Source organism: Protomyctophum parallelum (assembly GCF_964188405.1).
Source record: "Protomyctophum parallelum genome assembly, chromosome: 23".
NCBI classification, from domain to species: Eukaryota; Metazoa; Chordata; class Actinopteri; order Myctophiformes; family Myctophidae; genus Protomyctophum; species Protomyctophum parallelum.
In genome coordinates, this window is record NC_139715.1 from 15,014,416 (window position 1) to 15,035,455 (window position 21,040).

At 41.0% G+C, this 21,040-nt stretch overlaps 1 protein-coding gene across 1 annotated transcript in view; it reads left to right on the forward strand.

The window, feature by feature from the left end:
- Positions 1 to 2,110: 2,110 nt before the first annotated feature.
- tmtops2a (teleost multiple tissue opsin 2a) overlaps positions 2,111 to 21,040 on the forward strand; it is a gene marked incomplete at both ends in the record, with an annotated part of 47,399 nt that continues 28,469 nt past the window's right edge. Inside the window, 2 exons of the mRNA XM_083758908.1 lie at positions 2,111 to 2,173; positions 7,279 to 7,594. Coding sequence (XP_083615034.1) covers positions 2,111 to 2,173; positions 7,279 to 7,594 — 379 coding nt within the window. The remainder of the gene's footprint in view (positions 2,174 to 7,278; positions 7,595 to 21,040) is intronic.

Here is a 21,040-nt window from a genome sequence, read left to right on the forward strand (position 1 = left end):
GATGTTACATCATTGGTATTCACATACTCACCTTTTCAGCATGACCATTTAATTGCACAAAATATATTTAAAATATATTTATATATATATACATCATTGATGTATATATATAAACCTGCCTGGAATATTCTTCTTCTTCCTCTGTACAGTGTAAAACAGGGCTCTTCAACGGGGGGTTCCGACTCAGAGGTTTGGTGTAGAGGGAAAATAGAGCAGACTAAAACATGAGATCCATTTTATCCATGTGATTGTGAATCCAAGCCATAGTGAATGGAAACTCACCTGGAACCTGTGAAATATGTTTCAACAGTTCTGGGTGTGTGGAGCCCCCCTTTCTTTTTCCATACTTTGGCTATTTAAACAAATAGCTGATCTACAACCCCACAACAACACCTCTGTTACAGGTACTTTCTAGAACCAAAAATGGCTCTTTTAAGGCAGTGGTTCTAACCTATCCCCAGGAGTCATTTGAACCACTTTAAATTAGTACATTTGTGGCAACAGGCAACAGGCATTCTGATTGGCCAGTATGAGATGATGCATGATGATGATGTACGATGATGAGAACGCCCCTCACTTCACACGGGTGTGACACACACACACACACACGCACGTACGCACGCATGCACGCACGCAGGCACGCACGAGCGAGGTAGATCAGGCACTCATGCCTGAGCAGCCTGATCTTACTTTGGAGTTGAACACCCGGAAATAGGAGATCTCTTAATCTCACATTACTTTTTTACATTGTAGATCGGCTATTTTTGGCTTAAGATGTATTTTTTAATGCCATTCATGACATTTCTAAATTCTGAAAATATGATATCCTGACAAGTATACAATGAAACAATGTGTGTGGGTGGTCGCTGGGTGTGCGTGTGTGAAAGAGAGAGAGGGTATGGTGTGCGTGCGTGCATGCAGTGAGAGAGACAGACAGAGAGACAGATAGATAGAGAGAGAGAGACACACAGAGGGAAAGAGAGAGAAAGACATGCAGAGAAAGACAAAGACAGACAGAGACACACAGAGGGAAAGAGAGAGAAAGACATGCAGAGAAAGATAAAGACAGACAGAGACACACAGAGGGAAAGAGAGAGAAAGCCATGCAGAGAAAGATAAAGACAGACAGACAGACAGACAGACAGAGGGGGGAGAGAGGGGAGAGAGAGAGAGAGAGAGAGAGAGAGAAAGGGGGGAGAGATAGAGAGAGAGAGAGAGAGAGAGGGAGAGAGAGAGAAGACATGAAGTCAGAGAAAGATAAGGAGAGAGAGAGAGAGAGAGAGAGAGAGTAGAGCGAGAGGTGTAGTAATAGTGACGTTGCGTCACACTCTCAGCAGTGAGCAGCCAGCCTGTAGTCCCAGGTCTGCTGGACTGCTGCTCAGTCTGTACTGTCCACTCCACTCTATTCAGCAGAGAGAGGCGGACGGCAGGCAGGCAGCGCGCCGCTCGAGCTCACACTGTCAGTGTAGGAATGCCATCTGAACAGAACACAGCATGTTTTAGTTTTTTTCTACAGTTATCCTACACTGTATAGTGCGTATAACCTCTACTACAACTACACCAACGAACGAACGCCTGGTGGAATCTATACTCGTCTTCTGGGATTAAAAAACGGAATACATCTGCCCACTTTTGCGCGCTAGATGTACACCTTTTTTAGTTTATTTTTGTCTATTGTGAGGATTCGTCGTCGCGGCCGGGTGCCATAGACAGCTGTTTTAACGTGACACTATAACTACTACTACGAGTGGCAATGTGTCATGTGACAACTCGAGTCGGACTTTGTGTTTCTTAACTTTCTTGAGAGCAGCGATGCATTATGGGACTTTGTTCTTCTTTTTTTCGTTCGCCACGCTGCCATCATTAAGGAACGCGCGCAGTCAGCTTGGGCATTAATATACCACCACCAGGTGAAATAATGAACCCCCATCAACACGTAAATGACAGACAGCTGCGTTTATTGTCTGAGGGGAGCGGAGATAAGGTTGTTCTCTACCTGTTTTAATTTGGATATTGTGTCCAGCTGCTGAACCGTGCGTAATTGCGCGCACACACACACGCACGCACACGCGCGCACGCACCTGCACCACCGAACCAGACTGATGCTGCCATGTTCTCCGAAGTGTCGAGCATCAACCTGACGTCCAACTTGTCGTCGCTGCTGGACCCGGAGGTAAAAGGGCTGTCATGTCATGTCATGTCTGTCTGTCTGTCTGTCTGTCTGCCTGTCTGTCTGTCGGTCTGTCACTGTCTAAAGTTACACACTTTAGTTCAGTGGTTCCCAAAGTGGGGTCCGGGGACCCCAGGGGTCCTTGAGGGAGCTCCAGGGGTTCCCCTGCAGCTAAATTATATTTTGGAACCAAATGGACCCTTATGGGTCTGTAACTCTGAGAGTGTACACATGGAACCAAATGGACCCTTAGGCCTATGGGTCTGTAACTCTGAGAGTGTACACATGGAACCAAATGGACCCTTATGGGTCTGTAACTCTGAGAGTGTACACATGGAACCAAATGAACCCTTATGGGTCTGTAACTCTGAGAGTGTACACATGGAACCAAATGGACCCTTATGGGTCTGTAACTCTGAGAGTGTACACATGCATGGAACCAAATGTACACATGGAACCAAATGACCCGTTAACATAGATTTTTACAATATAAATTGGGGTCTCAGAGATGGAAATGCCATTAAATGGGGGTCCGTGGCGTGTAGCCTATTGCATGTCAGGTACTTGAACGTCATACAAATCTTCTCTTATGGGGGTCCCTGGCATATCTTTTCAAATGGGGGTCCGCAGGCTAATTAGTGTCAATTTGGAGGTCCTTGACATGAAAAAGTTTGGGAACCACTGGACTAAATAGCCCTGGTCCGGGTCCAACACGTGATTTTTCTTTGGTTAAAGCAGCTATATTCTGATAACCATTTGCTAGATACAGTGCTTTAATTGTTCTACACTGTAGACTGAACTGCAGACTGCAGTCTCCTCCATCTCTTTATTACATAGAAAATGCATTGTTTTAGGTCGGGATACCAATTTTATCTAGTCACATAGAGGATGCAGAATAAACAAGTGCAATTGGAAGCAATGACACAACAAAGACATGAGCATGTTAAATTGGAATTTCAACACTAACATGAAGCTGATAAAACTCAATCAATCAATCAATCACATTTGCTTTATGTTTACATATAAACACAATATATTTCCCATCATTTCCCTCTATATTGTCCACTCACAGTTAACAGTTTTTGTATTGAGTTGTGCTTGAAATGTACTGTAATTCTGCAAACTGTTAATAAATACTTCAATCAATCAATCAATCAATCAATCAATCAATCAATCAATCAATCAATCAATCAATCAATCAATCATCAGCCAGACATACTGGAGTATAGTGCACAGTGATGATGGTACAGTACCTGCAGAAACACATTTGGCATATATTTCTTTTACTACTTTAAGTAACAGTATCAATACTGCAATGTAGAAATACTCTGTTGCAAGTAAAGGTACGGAATGGGGAAACATAAACATTTGTTTGGGATCCATTGGTATAGAGGGGTGGCAGTGGCTGGGTGGTGGAGTGACTGGATGGGATCCATTGGTATAGAGGGGTGGCAGTGGCTGGGTGGTGGTGGAGTGACTGGATGGGATCCATTGGTATAGAGGGGTGGCAGTGGCTGGGTGGTGGAGTGACTGGATGGGATCCATTGGTATAGAGGGGTGGCAGTGGCTGGGTGGTGGAGTAACCGGTTTGATCCCAGGCTATCCCAGAGTTGGATCACATTCCCACCTAATATTACTTCGGTAGACTCGATGCGAATGGGCGGAGAAGTTGGGATTATTGCATATTTAATTTGCTGCGGTTTGCCTTCACACTGGCTGTGTCAAACGCAGCAAGGAAACGCAGCAAGGAATTTTATCAATGTGTAATGTGTTCAATTCATAAACTATAGACCAGTGAAATCTATGGTGTTAAGCAATTGATTAATGTACTCGTCCTCATTCGACCATGGGCTTCTGTCTCCTCATTCGACCACGTCTATCCACGGTAACGAGACATATTTGCGCTGCATAAAATATGCAGCGCATATTTATTATATTATTATATACAGGTGTTTCACACCTGCCAAACGAAGCGCACTTTCTGACAATGTGCAACAGGATTCGTTTTAATCGCAGTAAAGCTTTCTGGTGTGAAGGTCACCTTAGTGTCGAAGTGTCCTTGAGCTGCGAGAAAGACACTGAACCCCTAATTGCTCCCAATGTGCAACTTGTTTACAATTAAGAGGGTCCACCGTTGTCAATTCATCAAAACATATAGAGACGTACAAATATACACTTATAGCCAAAAACAGGAAATCATCATAGAGGTAAAAAGGGAAAAAAACATAGGGTGTGGGGAAAAAGGGGTGGGTGGGGCCGTGGGAGATTCAGATTTAGGGGCCAGTTTCGAATTGCAGCCGTCCGTAGGAGCCCTTTGAGAAGTCTTAATGACAGTTGATAGGGCGTTCCACATTTTGGTGGCATACTGTAGGAGCGAAATTAATTGAGTCCCTCGTTTGTGCCGAATCTGGGTTGCACATGGTTTGTTGTATATGTAAATACTGAAAACCTGTGTGAACTGAGTGGTGCTCCCCTCTCTTCCCCCCCCCCCCTCTCTGTCTCTCTCTCTCTGTCTCTCTCATTAGAAGGCAACAGTACAGCACCATCTCTCTTTCTGGCACAGAACAGCGCCCCTACTGGTACTAATAGTCATACTCGTGCTCATTAACACATACATAGTTGAACACATAGGCGGGCGGACACGGACATTGCTGTTCCTTGGAGTGGTTGCACCACTCAAAAAAACAAACATTGAAAGCAGTGTTGATTTTGTCGACTAATACAATGACAAAAAATGTTCGTCGACTACCTTTCTTCACTACCTTTTTTCACTAAATGAAAACTAAGCCATGATGACCAAAACTAAGACTAAGGCCCAGGCCACACGTATGTGGATCTTTTGCTAAACGCACATTATTTTGTGCCTTTCAGACACACGCAAACGGCGTTTTCGGCCACTCAAACGGAAGTTTTTGGAAACGGATAAATAAGTGAAGATTTTCGATCAGTATATCCGGATCAGTGGAGCTGTGTAGTCATGCACGGAGCTTTTGAGAAACGATGATGTCACCGCTAATATCATTTTTACTATAATTAGGTGAGAAATGCAGCTTGTGCCTGCATGGAAACTACACGGACGGATATCTCCGATTGTTCATGTTTATATATCACTGTTAACAACTTTAAAACTTATGTTATGCATCAACTGCACTGTCTGCAGTGCGAGCAAAGGCTCTGCTCTGCTGCATCCAATAATGAATATTTCAGCCTATTATAGTCCAGTGCGGACTGGTGATTTAATTTGTATTGCTGCCGAGTGTGAAGCTTGAACAATAGATTAATTGCGGTTCGCTACAGATAAACTGTGGACATATAGAGCACCGAAGTCCTGACGTAACTCGCTCATCCCGACGATTCCCCTGGTTCGCGGAAGTAATTTCTCTATGGAGAATAACATGGGGTGATCTTAATATCGTCTACTATAAGTGTTGTGGTCCAAAAATAAACAAGCTGTCTCTGCGTTATTGTTAGGGAGTGTCTCTGTATCGTTTGCAACAGTCAGTCACTCATATATGATACAGTCTGCTTCTAGCGAAAATGTAACTAATTCAACAGCAGTAACATTAGCGTTTTCTCTCAGTCAGTTGATTCTTCATATCCATATGAGTGAAGCGGCCGGGGTGACATGTTTTTTTTTTTTTTTTAATCGCCTCAATGGGGAATTCAATGCAACTAAACAAATACATGAACCTGGGGACTGACGCCCTCTACTGAAAGTGACGTCAGACTTCGGTGCTCTATTAACCTACCAATAAAGGACCGAGGCCAAATGCCATGGACACCATCAACAAGTCTGTGTGTGCATAGCCATGTGAAACTATATTCTCGTGCTGTTTTTTGCTCTCCATTTCATGGTCATGGTCATGGAGGAAGAGAGAGAGAGGGTGCAGAGAGAGAGAGAGAGTTGTGAATGCAATCTCAAATAGTGTGGTTGGTGTTGGTGAGAACTTAATAAAGCCGTGCGAATATATGGCACATCTCTCCTGTTATAGGTAATAAAGGGCTTAGGGCGCACCCTTGACTGCATTCCATTGTCATTGTGCCTACATGCCGTCAATGTGCGCGCGTGAACTTTTATTAGCCTACATTATAACGTGACATGTATTATACACCTGGAAATTATAGCCACTCTACAAGCTCACAACTGGTTGTGGACGTGACACTTCTATATACTGTAGGTCTGACTCTGCTATTATTTTCTGTGCAGGACTTGCCAAGTCGCCAGAGCAATGATAAAGTGTCTGTCAGAGAAAAGAGAGAAAAGTCGAGAGTCGGGATTTGGAGATTTACGCAGTGTGACATGCTGACAGAGAATGAAAGAAACATGTTCCACTTCCACTCACAATTTAGGTGGCTTTTAAAATGCGGTACTTATTTCTTCATTCAAAAATATGAGAAAAATATGATATATGAAATGATGAGTACAGCAATATCCGTTTTGCAAAAGATCCAGAGTAGTGTGGCCTGGGCCTAAATGACAATTTCATCAACAAATAAAAACTAGACTCTAACTCTAACTCGACTAAATCAACTGTAGATTTTAGTTGACTAAAATCACATGACAGACGACTAAAACACTAAAACATTCCATTTGACTAAAAATAATGAAGTTTCAGTCCAAAGACTATGACTAAACTAAAAATAGAAATGTGCTGCCAAAAACAACACTGCATTGACAGTGAATTTGTGACATTTGTGACAAACCAAACTTATAGAGTGTATGCGCGTGACATCATCATCAAACCAGGAAGTTATGCAGGAATGCCTACTGAGTGGCTAAAAACTACTTTCTGGCTTGACAGCCCATACATCCAAACAGAAAAGTCATATCTAATTGCATTAAACGACATTAACCCATTCTGAACGGGAACCCATTTTGGTGTTAGCATCATGTTGTGCTTTAGCTATTGAAAAATCGAAGAACGACTGACATTTTTAGAATCTGATCTCAGGTCAGAATGGGCTAATCAGACCAGTGTGTGTCCAGTGGAAACCTCGTATGAATCTGATCTCGGGTCAGAATGGGTTAAACAATGTTAAACTCACTTTGCCTGTCACTTTGCCACTCGATTTGCCATTCACTTTATGCATGCGCATTCCCTCTATAGGCCTACACGCCCCCGGAGGAGTGGAGCGACGCGCCGGGGGAGCAGCGCCTGTCCCACACCGGCCACCGGGTGGTGTCGGTGTTCCTGGGCTCCATCATGGTGTTCGGCTTCCTCAACAACCTGGTGGTGCTGGTGCTCTTCGTCAAGTTCAAGACGCTGCGCACGCCCGTCAACATGCTGCTGCTCAACATCAGCGTGAGCGACATGCTGGTGTGTCTGTTCGGCACCACGCTCAGCTTCGCCTCCAGCCTGCACGCGCGCTGGCTCTACGGCCGCCACGGCTGCATGTGGTACGGCTTCGTCAACTCATGCTTCGGTGAGCCTTTAAATTAAAGTAATTCTGTTAATTCTGCAAATCTGTCTGCACACCAATTTCAGCTCCCAATAATGCTTTACTTAGAAAGGTGGTATCAAAGACAAGGTGATTGTCTTTGATCCGGCACCCAGCCTACATAAGTAATTGGATGTGTGTCTTTTCGCTGTTTGTCTAGCCTCTAGCCTCTAGCCTCTTTTGCTCTACAGTATATCAGTGGTTCTCAGACTATTTCATGTCAAGGATCACAAAAATTACATGTTTTGTTACCAGTGTTGTTTTTGGCAGCAAATTTAGATTTTAGTTTTAGTCAGTCTCTTGAAAAGTTTTCATTTAGTTTTAGTCATTTTTAGAATCTGATCTCAGGTCAGAATGGGTTATAATGCATGATATAATATCCATTGATATGATGGGAGACTCCCAGTGTCCCCCCGTCTGCGGCCCCTACAGCTGAAGCCGCTCTGGGCTGTGTCTGCAGATAGGCCTCATATACTCGCATGCCTTCGTAGTGTTTAGCCAACGGAGTGTGTGCTGTTTGCACTTTGATAAGGTCAAAGCGCTTGTTCTTGATAACAATTGTGAGTCAAACGCACACTATACGGTCGCAAGTTGAACTGGTGCGCACAAAGGTGACTGATACAGGGTGGCTGTGGCTCAGGAGGTAGAGCAGGTCGTCCAATGATCCCTGGGTCGGCGGTTCGAATCCCGGGTTCCACATGTCGAAGTGTCCTTGTGCAAGACACTGAACCCCACATTGCCTCCAATGAGTTGGTCGGTGTGAGCTTGCCACCGTCGGTGTGTGAATGTGGGAAGTGAGGAAGCTGGCGTCGACTGTTCGCCGCTTCACCTCCCAATGTCTATGAATGAATGAACCATTGTAAAGCGCTTTGAGCACTTGGAAAAGTGCTATAAAAATGTATTATTATTATTATTACATCGTGGCCGTGGGCACTAAGCAAAAAGAGCTTATATTTATTTCTGGAGAGTGTGCATGGTCTTCTTGATGCGGTGCCGTGCGTTGTTGCAGGACTACAGACACATGCACACCATGCTTGGAGCAGCCCAGTACTATAGGGCTGTCATGATTATGACGATTCATTGTCACTCAAATCATTGCGATATCACAAGATTCAATATCACAAGATTCTCCACTAGATTGCGCAGCGGTAGCGCTACCACCATCACTCCAAGATGGCGGCAACGCATTGTCTATGTAACACCTCAAACACGCACGTAAACACGTGCATACATGCATGCGCACACATGCACCCTGACATTCTGAATGAATATGTTACTAATTTCTGCTTTGATCCATTCATAAATATGATAAATAAATGAGTACATCAATATATGAGAGTAGAATAGGATAAAAACAAGCTTTTGTTTTGTAGAGCATGACTTTTTAATGCTTTTTAAAGTAGTGGTTGTTACTATGTTACTATGGGACTTTGGGAGTTTTGCCTCTTGCTCAAGGCTCCTCAGACAGTGTTTCTCCCTTACTTCCCTCCCAACTAAGCAGTTCATGACCCTTGTGTAAACCCCTCACCCCCACTGTTTATATACGCTCAACAATAGTAGATAAGTTGTGTATATATAGTGTGTGTGTGTGTGTGTGTGTGTGTGTGTGTGTGTGTGTGTGTGTGTGTGTGTGTGTGTGTGCTGCGTGCGTGCGTGCGTGCGTGGCGGGCAACACTCCTTTCACTGCAGCTGGTCATGACTAGAAACATAACGTGGCATTGTTACATAAGAGACAGACTGAAAACAAGACTCCCTTCTTTTACGGTGCAAAACGAATGGCAGACATCATGTCACTTGTTAGTTCTTTTGGAGGAAGAACATTTGAGATATGCCCAGAATGGGCAATAATAGTAATTGAATCTCCCAATCAGTCTTGACTTAAGCGGATAACGTAACAAAATTGTCAAACAACTTATACTCATCCCGGGGGCGACTGTGGCTCAAGAGGTAGAGCAGGTCGTCCAATGATCCATGGGTCGGCGGTTCGAATCCCGGCTCCTCCTGTCTACATGTCGAAGTGTCCTTGGGCAAGACACTGAACCCCAAATTGCTCCCGATGTGCTGGTTGGTACCTTGCATGGCTTCCGCCGCAATCGGTGTGTGAATGTGTGTGTGAATGGGTGAATGTAATGCACAATCTATGTAAAGCGCCTTGGATAAAGGCGCTATATAAATGCACCATTTACCATCCCGAGGCTTTTGTGAGCCTGTTAGATCTTCTATTTATTTTCGTGTGACACGGTCGCATTGTGACCGTGTCACAAAATAGAGAGAGGTGGAAGAAGTACTCCATTTTGTTTGTATAAAAGTATAAATACTGCAGTGTAGAAACACTGTTAGAAGTAAAAGTCTGCTATATGAAAGATTTACTTGAGTAAAAGTTCAGAAGTATTGGCAATTTGGCATCAAAAACATTATACCTAACGTACCAAAAGTAAAAGTACTCATTATTACGCATAACGTCCCATTTCAGCTTATAGAAATGCTATTTTTAAATAGCCAAAGTATATAAAGGGCTGGTCATTGCACGTTTTAGTCATCAAATAAGTACAGAAAAAGAAAGAAAAAAAAAGATCACACCCGTGTGAAGTCATCATATGTCATCTCATACTGGCCAATCACAATTTGCATCATCACTTTTGTCATCAATGTTTGTGTTTACACAAACCCTCAAAGCTGGACATAGGAGGGGCTGGCGCCCCTCAAAAATATATATATTTGCCTCTGAGAGGTTGTGGAGTAGAAGTTGAAGTATTGAAAACAGTACAGTACTTGAGTAAATCTACTTGGTTACTATCCACCACTGAAAACAGGGCGGGGTTCGGATGGGTTGACCTGATAAACAGCTTCACTACGCACAACGGCTTCACTGTTCTTGTAAATTGGCACAAACAAGGGGTGAATGCATTTTACTATTCTGCACTACACTCAGGAACATCTGGACACTGCAGGCAACTAGTGACACCGGCACTATTGTCACCGGCAAAATTATGCACTGTGAACTATACAGTAACTCTGCACTTTACATTTATTCTATTTTTCTTGCACGTGGTTGTCTTGTGTCTGTTGGTGTTTATGTGTCATTTGTGAAAAAATAACTGAATGCACACACGATAATGCTGCAACAAATTCCTATGGCTAGTAAAGGTCTCTGAATCTGAATCTACCACAACGTCCTTCCTGCCACCAACAGGCCCTTAGATACGTCTTTTAGGTTGCCATGAGAGAGTAGGTACCGTCAGCGCTGTTTTCTGTAGCCTGAATAACCTTTTTATTGCTCATTGTATTGATGATAAACTTTATTTGTATAGCACCTTTCATACAGAGTTGCAGTTCAAAGTGCTTCAACTGGCATGACAGAATTCAAATACTTAACAATTCAGAGAGATGGAGAAGTCAGATATAAATAAAAAAGCAGGCGCCAGGCAAAATAGATAGAATATGCATAGAATCATGCATTGCATGAGAGGACGGGCATAGGATTGGAATAATTAGAGAGAAAAATCACACCAGTGTGAAGTGAGGGGCGCTCTTATCATCTTAAAATGATTACTGTAGGTGATGTAATGATGATGTAAAACAAACTGTGACAAAACAATTCTCTTTATTGTCAATTACATTTTTAAAACAAACATTGAACTATAAGCAAACATTAAACCTGTGTATAGGAGGGACTACTCAAAAATATATTTTTTGTATATACTGTAGGCCTAATGAAATAATGTATTACTTGCACAAGCAGAGCGCGCAAGTAGTTTCGCCCGGGACTCGTATGCACCGTCCCAGCCGTCCCGCCAATTTTGATGCGTATGCACCGTCCCAGCAAATTGTGCCTGACAAGGCAGTGGTGCCAGATTACATACATGTATACATAGGAGCATTACCTTTAATCCTCCCAACACTAAAACATATCATCATTACGTCACCATCTAAAACCAATTACACTCTGGCATTGGGTCCTTTAATCCACATCTTTATTACGTCATCAAGTAGTAGTATGCAAGTATGCACTCGACAGAGTGCAGTTCTAGTTTAATTATATTTTTTGTTTAATCCTGTGCCTGACTTTTAATCTAACATCAGTTAGTACTTCTTCCAACATGTGTCACCGTCGTCACCTCATTTCTTTTCCATCGGGACACGCTCTGCCAAATATTAAATCTGCTAATTTGAAACAGTGAACTGATCAAAGACGTCAAACTATGTGCATTAATCACGTTCATATTTAATCACGCCAGCGTTTTACTTTAGATAATTATTCATTCCAGCCCGAGGGAAATGAAATGGGACACGCATGGGCGGTGCTCCACAGAAAAATAAAAGGTGCCAACTGGGACACCGAAAGTGGTTCTTCAGAGTGATCATTTTTGCCGATCTACAAGCTCACAACGCAACACGTTGCGTCACGTTGTGATCTTGCAGATTATCTGCAAATGTTCTCAGTTTTAAAGACATGTCGAACACTGTGATGCTATAGGGTTTATGCGATGAAATGTTCCTTTAAAGAGCCATCAAAAACATCTTTGGGAAATCATTGCTGGTTCATCAAAAACATTTATTTTTGCGTGGGGGGGAAAGTTCTATAGAACCATACGAGGAACATGAAGAACCATTCACTAAGTAAAATGGTTCTTTAGTAATGGTTCTTCATGGACCCATAGACCCTTTTAACCAACCATTTTAACCCCTTTAAAATGGTTCCGTACATATGGATCGAAGGCTTTCGCAGGAAAATAGCAAGCTCACGAGTCACAACGTGTCTCGAGTGGTTGAGAACCGTTATTTCTCATTGTGCAGTGTTGCGGGCCAAAGACAGATTGTCCTTCTTGGTTTGGTTATTGGCGTGAAGGCTTTCAACATTGATCACAGGGGAGGGGGTTTGACATGACAAGCGAACGCATCGATACGCTATAGCCTTGTCCTTTGATGTTCTTTAATCCATTCTGGGCGGGAACCCCTTTTGGTGTTTTAAGCGTTATGTTATACTTTAGCTATTTGAAAAATAGCAGATCTACAAGCTCATAGCGCGGCACCGAGTGCTGCTCTATGAGCTTGTAGATCTGCTATTTTGAAAAAAATTGAAAATGTGGCACAAGTCGATTATAATATTTCAGAGCATTTTTCAGAGCATCAAATCTTTGCTTCTGGGGGTCCCTGGAACAACATATTTTCAGATGGGGTCCTCGGCCAAATACAGATAATTCCAGGGGTCCTTGACATGAAAAGGTTGAGCACCACTGACATAGAAACAGAAAACTGTTTAGAAGTATTTAGAAGAATTTCTTTTTAATCAATCTCAGTCCAAATTGCGTTAATTTGAGACTGAACAGCGTGTCACACTGGAACAAAGAGCGAACAAAAATGTGACTTTCTTTCTTCTTTTTTATACTGTATATATATTACGCATACCTTCACCAATGTGTTTGGTGGTTTAGTTACGTAAACATGGAACATGCAGTGCTTATACATGGGCCTTAAATGCAGTGGTTTATTAACCCTTTAAAAAAAAATCCGGACCCATGCTTGAGAACCTCGAAATTGCATTCGGCCCGCCATCCGGCCACTTAACCTTTTTGAAAAACCTGTTTCTGTGTCAGTGGTTCTCAAACATTTTCATGTCAAGGACCCCAAAAATTATATGTAATTGGCCGCCGACCCCCATCTGAAAATATGTTGTTCCAGTGACACCCCAGAAGCAAAGATTTGATCTGAAAGAATATATTCAAAGATTTGCACCACATATTTACGGTTTTTCAAAAATAGCCGAGCTTGTAGATCTGCTATTTTTCAATAGCTAAAGTATAACATAATGCTTTAAAACACCAAAAGGGGTTATCGCCCCAAAATGGGTTAACACGGCAGTGGAGCGGTTGCCGTGTTAAGTGGTCAGACGGGTGTGAGCCTTGTGTCTGCATCCGTCGGCATCAGTGCCATCCTCGTCCATTATGTTTCTGTGTGCCTTTTATCCTGCATTTCTTGGGCTTTACACTAAGATCTCTCATGGGGCACTTCACTTGACCGTCGGGGCAAGTACAGGTCATGTTCTACTTGCCCGCAAAGGTCACGTTGTTATTGTGCAAGGAGCAGTTTCAGAAGCGTTCATTCCCAACGGCAGCTTTTTTTTTTTCTCTCTTTTTTTTCCCAGAGCACATTATTTATGCTCGCAACAAGCAGCCCGATGGAGAGTGAAAAAAAGTGACTTTTTTTTACATGTAGGCTATTACGTATAGTCGTATACCTTCACCAGTGTGTTTGGCGGTTTAGTTATGTAAACATGGAACATGCAGGCATGGATCGAAATTGCATTATGTTTCTGTGTGGGGATGCCTTTTATCCTGCATTTCTTGGGCTTTACACTAAGATTTCTCATGGGGCACTTCACTTGACCGTCGGGGCACGTACAGGTCATGTTCTACTTGCCCGCAAAGGTCATGCCCACTTGCCCGAAAAGTAAATCCTCCATCATAAAACAACATGATAAAAATTTGAATTACTGTTCAATTCAACACTTATTATTTTTTACTTTCTGGGGGCTGTGCAATTAAAAAATAACTAAATGTGTATGCCAAATACCCACATACTGTATAGCTATGACCCCAGGAAGTATAGCCATGCTTTTGCAAGTGCTAATGGAAGATCCATAAGTAAAGTAAAGACCAGAAGACACTAATACAGAGTGCTCTGGCCACATTCAGGTGATTAGATGGATATCTTGCGTTTATAGACGGTTCCATCCCCTCTCAAATGAACACTCGCCCGGTGCAAATTCCACCTGCCCTGATAGTTTTATTTACCTGCCAGGGGCACGTGGGCAACCCTTATATTGTCATCTCCTGTCCTGTCTGTATTATGTATGGAAATTGTGGCTGATCAAATGCATAACCCTGCTCAATGCACGTACCCAAAGAACACAAACATAACAGCGTAGCAATTATCGCAGCAGGTAATTATGTGTGACATGTGTCGTTCCCAGACCAGACAAATTGCTTTTCCCACAATGTCTGCTGTTTAGGTACGGAGGATTCGGAGTCCCTATGGCCGGGACTGATGCCTAAAAAGCAGATCCAATACATCGCCAAACCATACTAAATATACTGCATTGCTCATCTATATTCAATATATATATATATTACATCCTTCTTGAGTCGTCTGACTGAATTAAAGTTAAAGCAATAAGCCACACCAGGGGGGGTGCATACTTAGTTTAGACTAGTCATTGGTTAGACATGGGTTAATGACTGTTTTACAGTCTAAAGTGAGAACAGCAAATGTACTTAACAAAATGGAAGTGTTAAAAAAATATATATACTAATCACAAAACACTTTTAGGTTTTTGGTAAACAGGCTACAGTACATTTGTTGTTCTCACTTGTTAGTTTAGGGTAGAGAGACAGCATGCTCCATCATGCCTCTGTTTAATAAAAGTTCTAACGCGGATGAAGATGACAAATGTACTTCTGGACATGATTTATTCTTAGTTAGTGGTGGTTAGTATCATGGACAGTATCATGTTTGCATAATGGTCACTCAATATCATGGTCAGCATCATATCAGTATCATGTTCATCATCATTTTTCGACCACGGTCGAGATCATGGATTTCACAATGCCACGTTAGACGTCCCGGTCCTTCATTGCCATCCCCAGTTCCTGCTTACTGATGCATGTGTCCCTAGCGATGACATCAGGGAACGGCAGTTTTCTACCTCTACCTCTGGTCTGCTTTTCCAGAGGAGAAGGGAAGATATAACCTGCATACACTTAAAGGCAGAGTATCACGCTGGCATCTACTTTGTCTGAGTTTAATTATGACAAAGTTGTGATACTATTTGAAAATGCAACTATAAGGCTCTATACAGCCTGTTCAATGTGGCTAGTGGCCACTGCTATAAAAAATACCTCCCACCGCGTCGGAGAGGGCCGAGCCAAAACGGCGTGTCATCAATAGTATCTCCCCTACGTCATCCCATTAGATCCCATGTTAAAAGCCCCTTGGGATTGCACTATTGTAGCGTCTTCATAATAAAATAAATCAATAACTTTTTTGATTACCATGACCAATGACATGTCTGCTATACACGAGATTCTTTGTAAATAATGTGCTGGTCAAGAGGTGATGGAATTTCTCATTTCTTAGTTTGCAGTCAGCACCAGTGAAAGCATATGCAAGGCCAGCAGAGCTGAAATATGCTAATCTTCAGCCAACTGGTTGATGTTAATCAGCTTGGATATGATTGATGTAGATCAATAAACCTAATTAAAGTCCTATCTAATTGTATTAAAGGACAACTTTAGTTTTTTTCAACCAAGGTTCATGTTTTAGGTTGTTATTAGAGAAACTAAAAGGTGAATGTTAATTTTCTTTCATTTGCTGCTTTCTTTCGTTTTAGGGATTTTCGCCGTTTTTGACAGGGGGGCGGGGGCATTCGAGCATGGGGCTAAATTTGTATTTCTTTACAATTTTGTATGGCGATTTATTTTTTTATTATTTACTATAGTCCTACTAGACACCAAGAAATTACATCTGGCCACAAAAGATCACAGGATCTATTGAATGTGACAAACTGACATATTGAGCCTATACACACAGTATAAGCCTGCACAGTAGGCTACCTTCACATTCAGTAGATCCTGTGATCTTCTGTGGTCAGATGTAATTTCCTGGGGTTTATTAGGACTATAGTAAATAATAAAAAAAGAAATCGCCATAACATTTTGTAAAAAAATACATATTTAGCCCCATGCTCGAATGCCCCCGCCCCCCTTTCAAAAAGAGCTAAAATCCCTAAAACGAAAGAAAGCAGCAAATGAAAAAGAAATAACACTCATATTTTAGTTTCTCTAATAACAACCTAAAACATGAACCTTGGTTGGACTAAGACTAAGACTAAGAGTAAGAGATGACAATAACTGGTATGCAATGTAATTACATTATGGCAAACTAAACACCTCAGTAATGATTCAGTGATTTTATTTGGATTACTGTATGCCGTAATTGAATTATATTTCTGCTGCAAATGGGACTTGTTTGGTTGGCTACTTACACCTGACAGGGAGACCAGGCCACACCCCCAATTACTCAGGTGTAATTAGTCACTGATTAGCCCCTCCCCTATAAAGCCTGGTGCCCATGCTCCATTTCCTGTTTGGTCTTTCTTTGTGTGCACTGACTGAGCAAAGTAGGAAACTGCTTGTAGCACTTTTTGAGTTTAGGCCATCGATACAATTTTTGGACTATGTGGTCCTAATGTATGTTTCTCAGGCGTCCCCTCTCTACGCGTCAGTGTCGATGACCAATGTGCAGAAATGTTGCCTTTGTGATCTGTACCTTCATATTGTGGTTCTAACAGAGTTCTACTTATAGGCTTGTCTACTCTTGCCATTGTGGAACACATCAACAGTGTGGTTACCTTAGCACTTTTAATGGATTCCCAAGATGGAATACCATCAAGTTGAATTTACTGAGCTGTTCTTACTCTGCCATGGTCACATGTATACAATTTCCATAGTCCTGTTCTTACCCCAAATTGTTGTTTGTTTTTGTATTTAATTGTTTGGTGTTTGTTGCAATAAATACATGAAATGGAATTTGTTGGATTCAATTTAAAAAAGGTATCCTTGAGTCACTAGCTCAAAACAGAATGCAGTTCACAAGTATGGAGCTCAGCCTATAATTGATTTGATTGACATGCTGCATGCCATGAGTGTATAAAGTGGTATTTCTTTTTAAATTAAATAAGCTATTCTAAGATGAGCTGTGGTCATAACAGCACTGTTTGAGTTGAAAACTTTAAAGACGTTTAACAGTCTAAAGTGAGAACAGCAAATGTTCTTTAACAAAAATGTGTAAGTGTAAAAAAAATATATACTAATCACAAACACTTTAGGTTTTGATAAACAGGCTATAGTGCATTTGTTCTCACTTTAAAGTAGTTTATTTTCTATTTTTTATTCAGCTTATCAAAGAAGTGCTGTGGTCACAGCACTGTTTGAGAAACTAGTTGAAAACTTTATATCCAACTTAATTGTTTAAATAAAGTCTGGAGTGAGAACAGCAAAAGTAATGTATTAAACAAAACAATTATATTTCTGGTTGATTAAAAGTGCAAAAGTTTTTGTCATCTAAAACTAAGACTAAGAGTAAGAGATGACAATAACTGGTATGCAATGTAATTACATTATGGCAAACTAAACACCTCAGTAATGATTCAGTGATTTTATTTGGATTACTGTATGCCGTAATTGAATTATATTTCTGCTGCAAATGGGACTTGTTTGGTTGGCTACTTACACCTGACAGGGAGACCAGGCCACACCCCCAATTACTCAGGTGTAATTAGTCACTGATTAGCCCCTCCCCTATAAAGCCTGGTACCCATGCTCCATTTCCTGTTTGGTCTTTCTTTGTGTGCACTGACTGAGCAAAGTAGGAAACTGCTTGTAGCACTTTTTGAGTTTAGGCCATCGATACAATTTTTGGACTATGTGGTCCTAATGTATGTTTCTCAGGCGTCCCCTCTCTACGCGTCAGTGTCGATGACCAATGTGCAGAAATGTTGCCTTATCTGTACCTTCATATTGTGGTTCTAACAGAGTTCTACTTATAGGCTTGTCTACTCTTGCCATTGTGGAACACATCAACAGTGTGGTTACCTTAGCACTTTTAATGGATTCCCAAGATGGAATACCATCAAGTTGAATTTACTGAGCTGTTCTTACTCTGCCATGGTCACATGTATACAATTTCCATAGTCCTGTTCTTACCCCAAATTGTTGTTTGTTTTTGTATTTAATTGTTTGGTGTTTGTTGCAATAAATACATGAAATGGAATTTGTTGGATTCAATTTAAAAAAGGTATCCTTGAGTCACTAGCTCAAAACAGAATGCAGTTCACAAGTATGGAGCTCAGCCTATAATTGATTTGATTGACATGCTGCATGCCATGAGTGTATAAAGTGGTATTTCTTTTTAAATTAAATAAGCTATTCTAAGATGAGCTGTGGTCATAACAGCACTGTTTGAGTTGAAAACTTTAAAGACGTTTAACAGTCTAAAGTGAGAACAGCAAATGTTCTTTAACAAAAATGTGTAAGTGTAAAAAAAATATATACTAATCACAAACACTTTAGGTTTTGATAAACAGGCTATAGTGCATTTGTTCTCACTTTAAAGTAGTTTATTTTCTATTTTTTATTCAGCTTATCAAAGAAGTGCTGTGGTCACAGCACTGTTTGAGAAACTAGTTGAAAACTTTATATCCAACTTAATTGTTTAAATAAAGTCTGGAGTGAGAACAGCAAAAGTAATGTATTAAACAAAACAATTATATTTCTGGTTGATTAAAAGTGCAAAAGTTTTTGTCATCTAAAACTAAGACTAAGAGTAAGAGATGACAATAACTGGTATGCAATGTAATTACATTATGGCAAACTAAACATCTTGTTTGCTCAATGAAAGAGTAAATGTGGGAAACAGAGTAAAAATGTTCCCACAGATGGTTTTAAACAATAACCTAAATCTCAGTTGAGTCGTCATGAACCCTGATCATCACCTTTAGATTTTCTGGCAAGGGGTAGAGGTGTCTGAAAAGGATTTTCATCCCTTGACCTGTCACCTCTGCCTTCAACCTTAAATACAACCTCCAAATTCTTATTAGTGTGAAATGCCTAGTGGCGCAAGAGGAAAGCATAGGTCTCCCAAGCTGAAGGTGGTGGGTTTGAATCTTGCTCAGAGCAAACCTTCATTTTCTGGCTTTTTAAGGCCAAAGTGCCGAGGCAGGCCGCCTCCCTCCTCACGCCCTCTTTTGGCTCCGGTGGGAGGGGGAGGATCTTTTTTGGGAACCCGCCTCTGGGGCGGGATTTTCTTTATGAGCCTGCCTCCTGGGGGCGGAGCTTAAGAAATGTACATATTAAGCAAAGTGATTTTTGTACTTTTCACATTAATTTGATTGAACCAGTTTATTTTGAGTTTTTATTGAGATATTTGAGTTTTTTTATGACACTTTATTTCAGCTGTTTTGTTTGATTTTTTTTTTTTTGGTTTTTCTTTTTGTTTGACCTTTTGGTTGAGTATTGGTTTTCTTTGAGGTTTGAACCTATGACGTTTGGTTTATGAAGCCTAGTTTTTATCTATTGAGCCACACTGGCATGTAAGGTATAATCGGGAACTTATATTTAACCAGCCTTTTAGAATTTAGATGGACAGTGAAAATGTTATTCAGGGGACTTGAACCCAGAATGTTCTGTTTATAAACCCCAGGCTTATCACCTGCGCCACACAGGCATGTAAGGTACAATCGGGAACTTATATTTAACCAGCCTGTCAGAATAAAGAATGGACAGTGAAAATGTTCTTCAGGGGAATTGAACCCAGAATGTTCTGTTTATAAACCCCAGGCTTATCACCTGCGCCACACAGGCATGTAAGGTACAATCGGGAACTTATATTTAACCAGCCTGTCAGAATAAAGAATGGACAGTGAAAATGTCCTGTGGCAGGTTCGAACTCGCAACCTTTGGTGTACAAACACTGGATTTTACTCATGAGCCACACAGGCATAAGTGATGCAGTTGAGAATGTCTGACTTAACCCACCTTTCAGAATATAGAGGTTCTTTAGGAGTTCCATTAGGAGGTTAAAAAACAATGCACACTTTAGGAGGTTCAAACACTGCACCTTTCAGAAGGACAGTGAAAATGTTATTCAAGAGGCTTGAACCTCTAATTGTTTGATTTGTTGTTCAGTTTTTATATTGAATATTTTTTGAGTTTTTTGTTGATTGTTAGTTTTGTTTGAGTTTCTTTTAGTTTTGTTTGAGTATTAGTTTTGATTGAGTTTCTTTTAGTTTTGTTTGAGTTTTTTGTTGATTATTAGTTTTGTTTGAGTTTCTTTTTGTTTTGTTTGAGTTTTTTGTTGATTATTAGTTTTGTTTGAGTTTCTTTTTGTTTTGTTTGAGTTTTTTGTTGATTATTAGTTTTGTTTGAGTATTGAACCAGTCACCTTTGGGTTGTAAACCTCAGATTTATCCTTTGAGCCACGCTGGGCTGTAAGGTACAATCTGGGACTTATATTTAACCCACCTTTTAGAATTTAGATGGACAGTGAAAATGTCTGTCGCAGAAATGAAATCTGGATTTTACTCTTCAGCCACATATGCATGAGAAATGCAGTTGAGAACATTACATAAATTTTGAGTCAGTACGTTTTTGTTGAAAATTATTTTACTCATAAATTGGAGTTGTTTGACATCTTCAATGGTATTGTTTCTTTTAGTTTTAATATTGAGTCATGTTTGAGTTTTGAACCTATCACTTTTGGTTTATATACCTTTGTTTTTATACTTATGCCACAAAGGCATGGAAGATGCCTCTGATAACCATACACTTAACCTTTCCCCCAATTACCCAGGTGTAAGTAGTCACTGATTAGCCC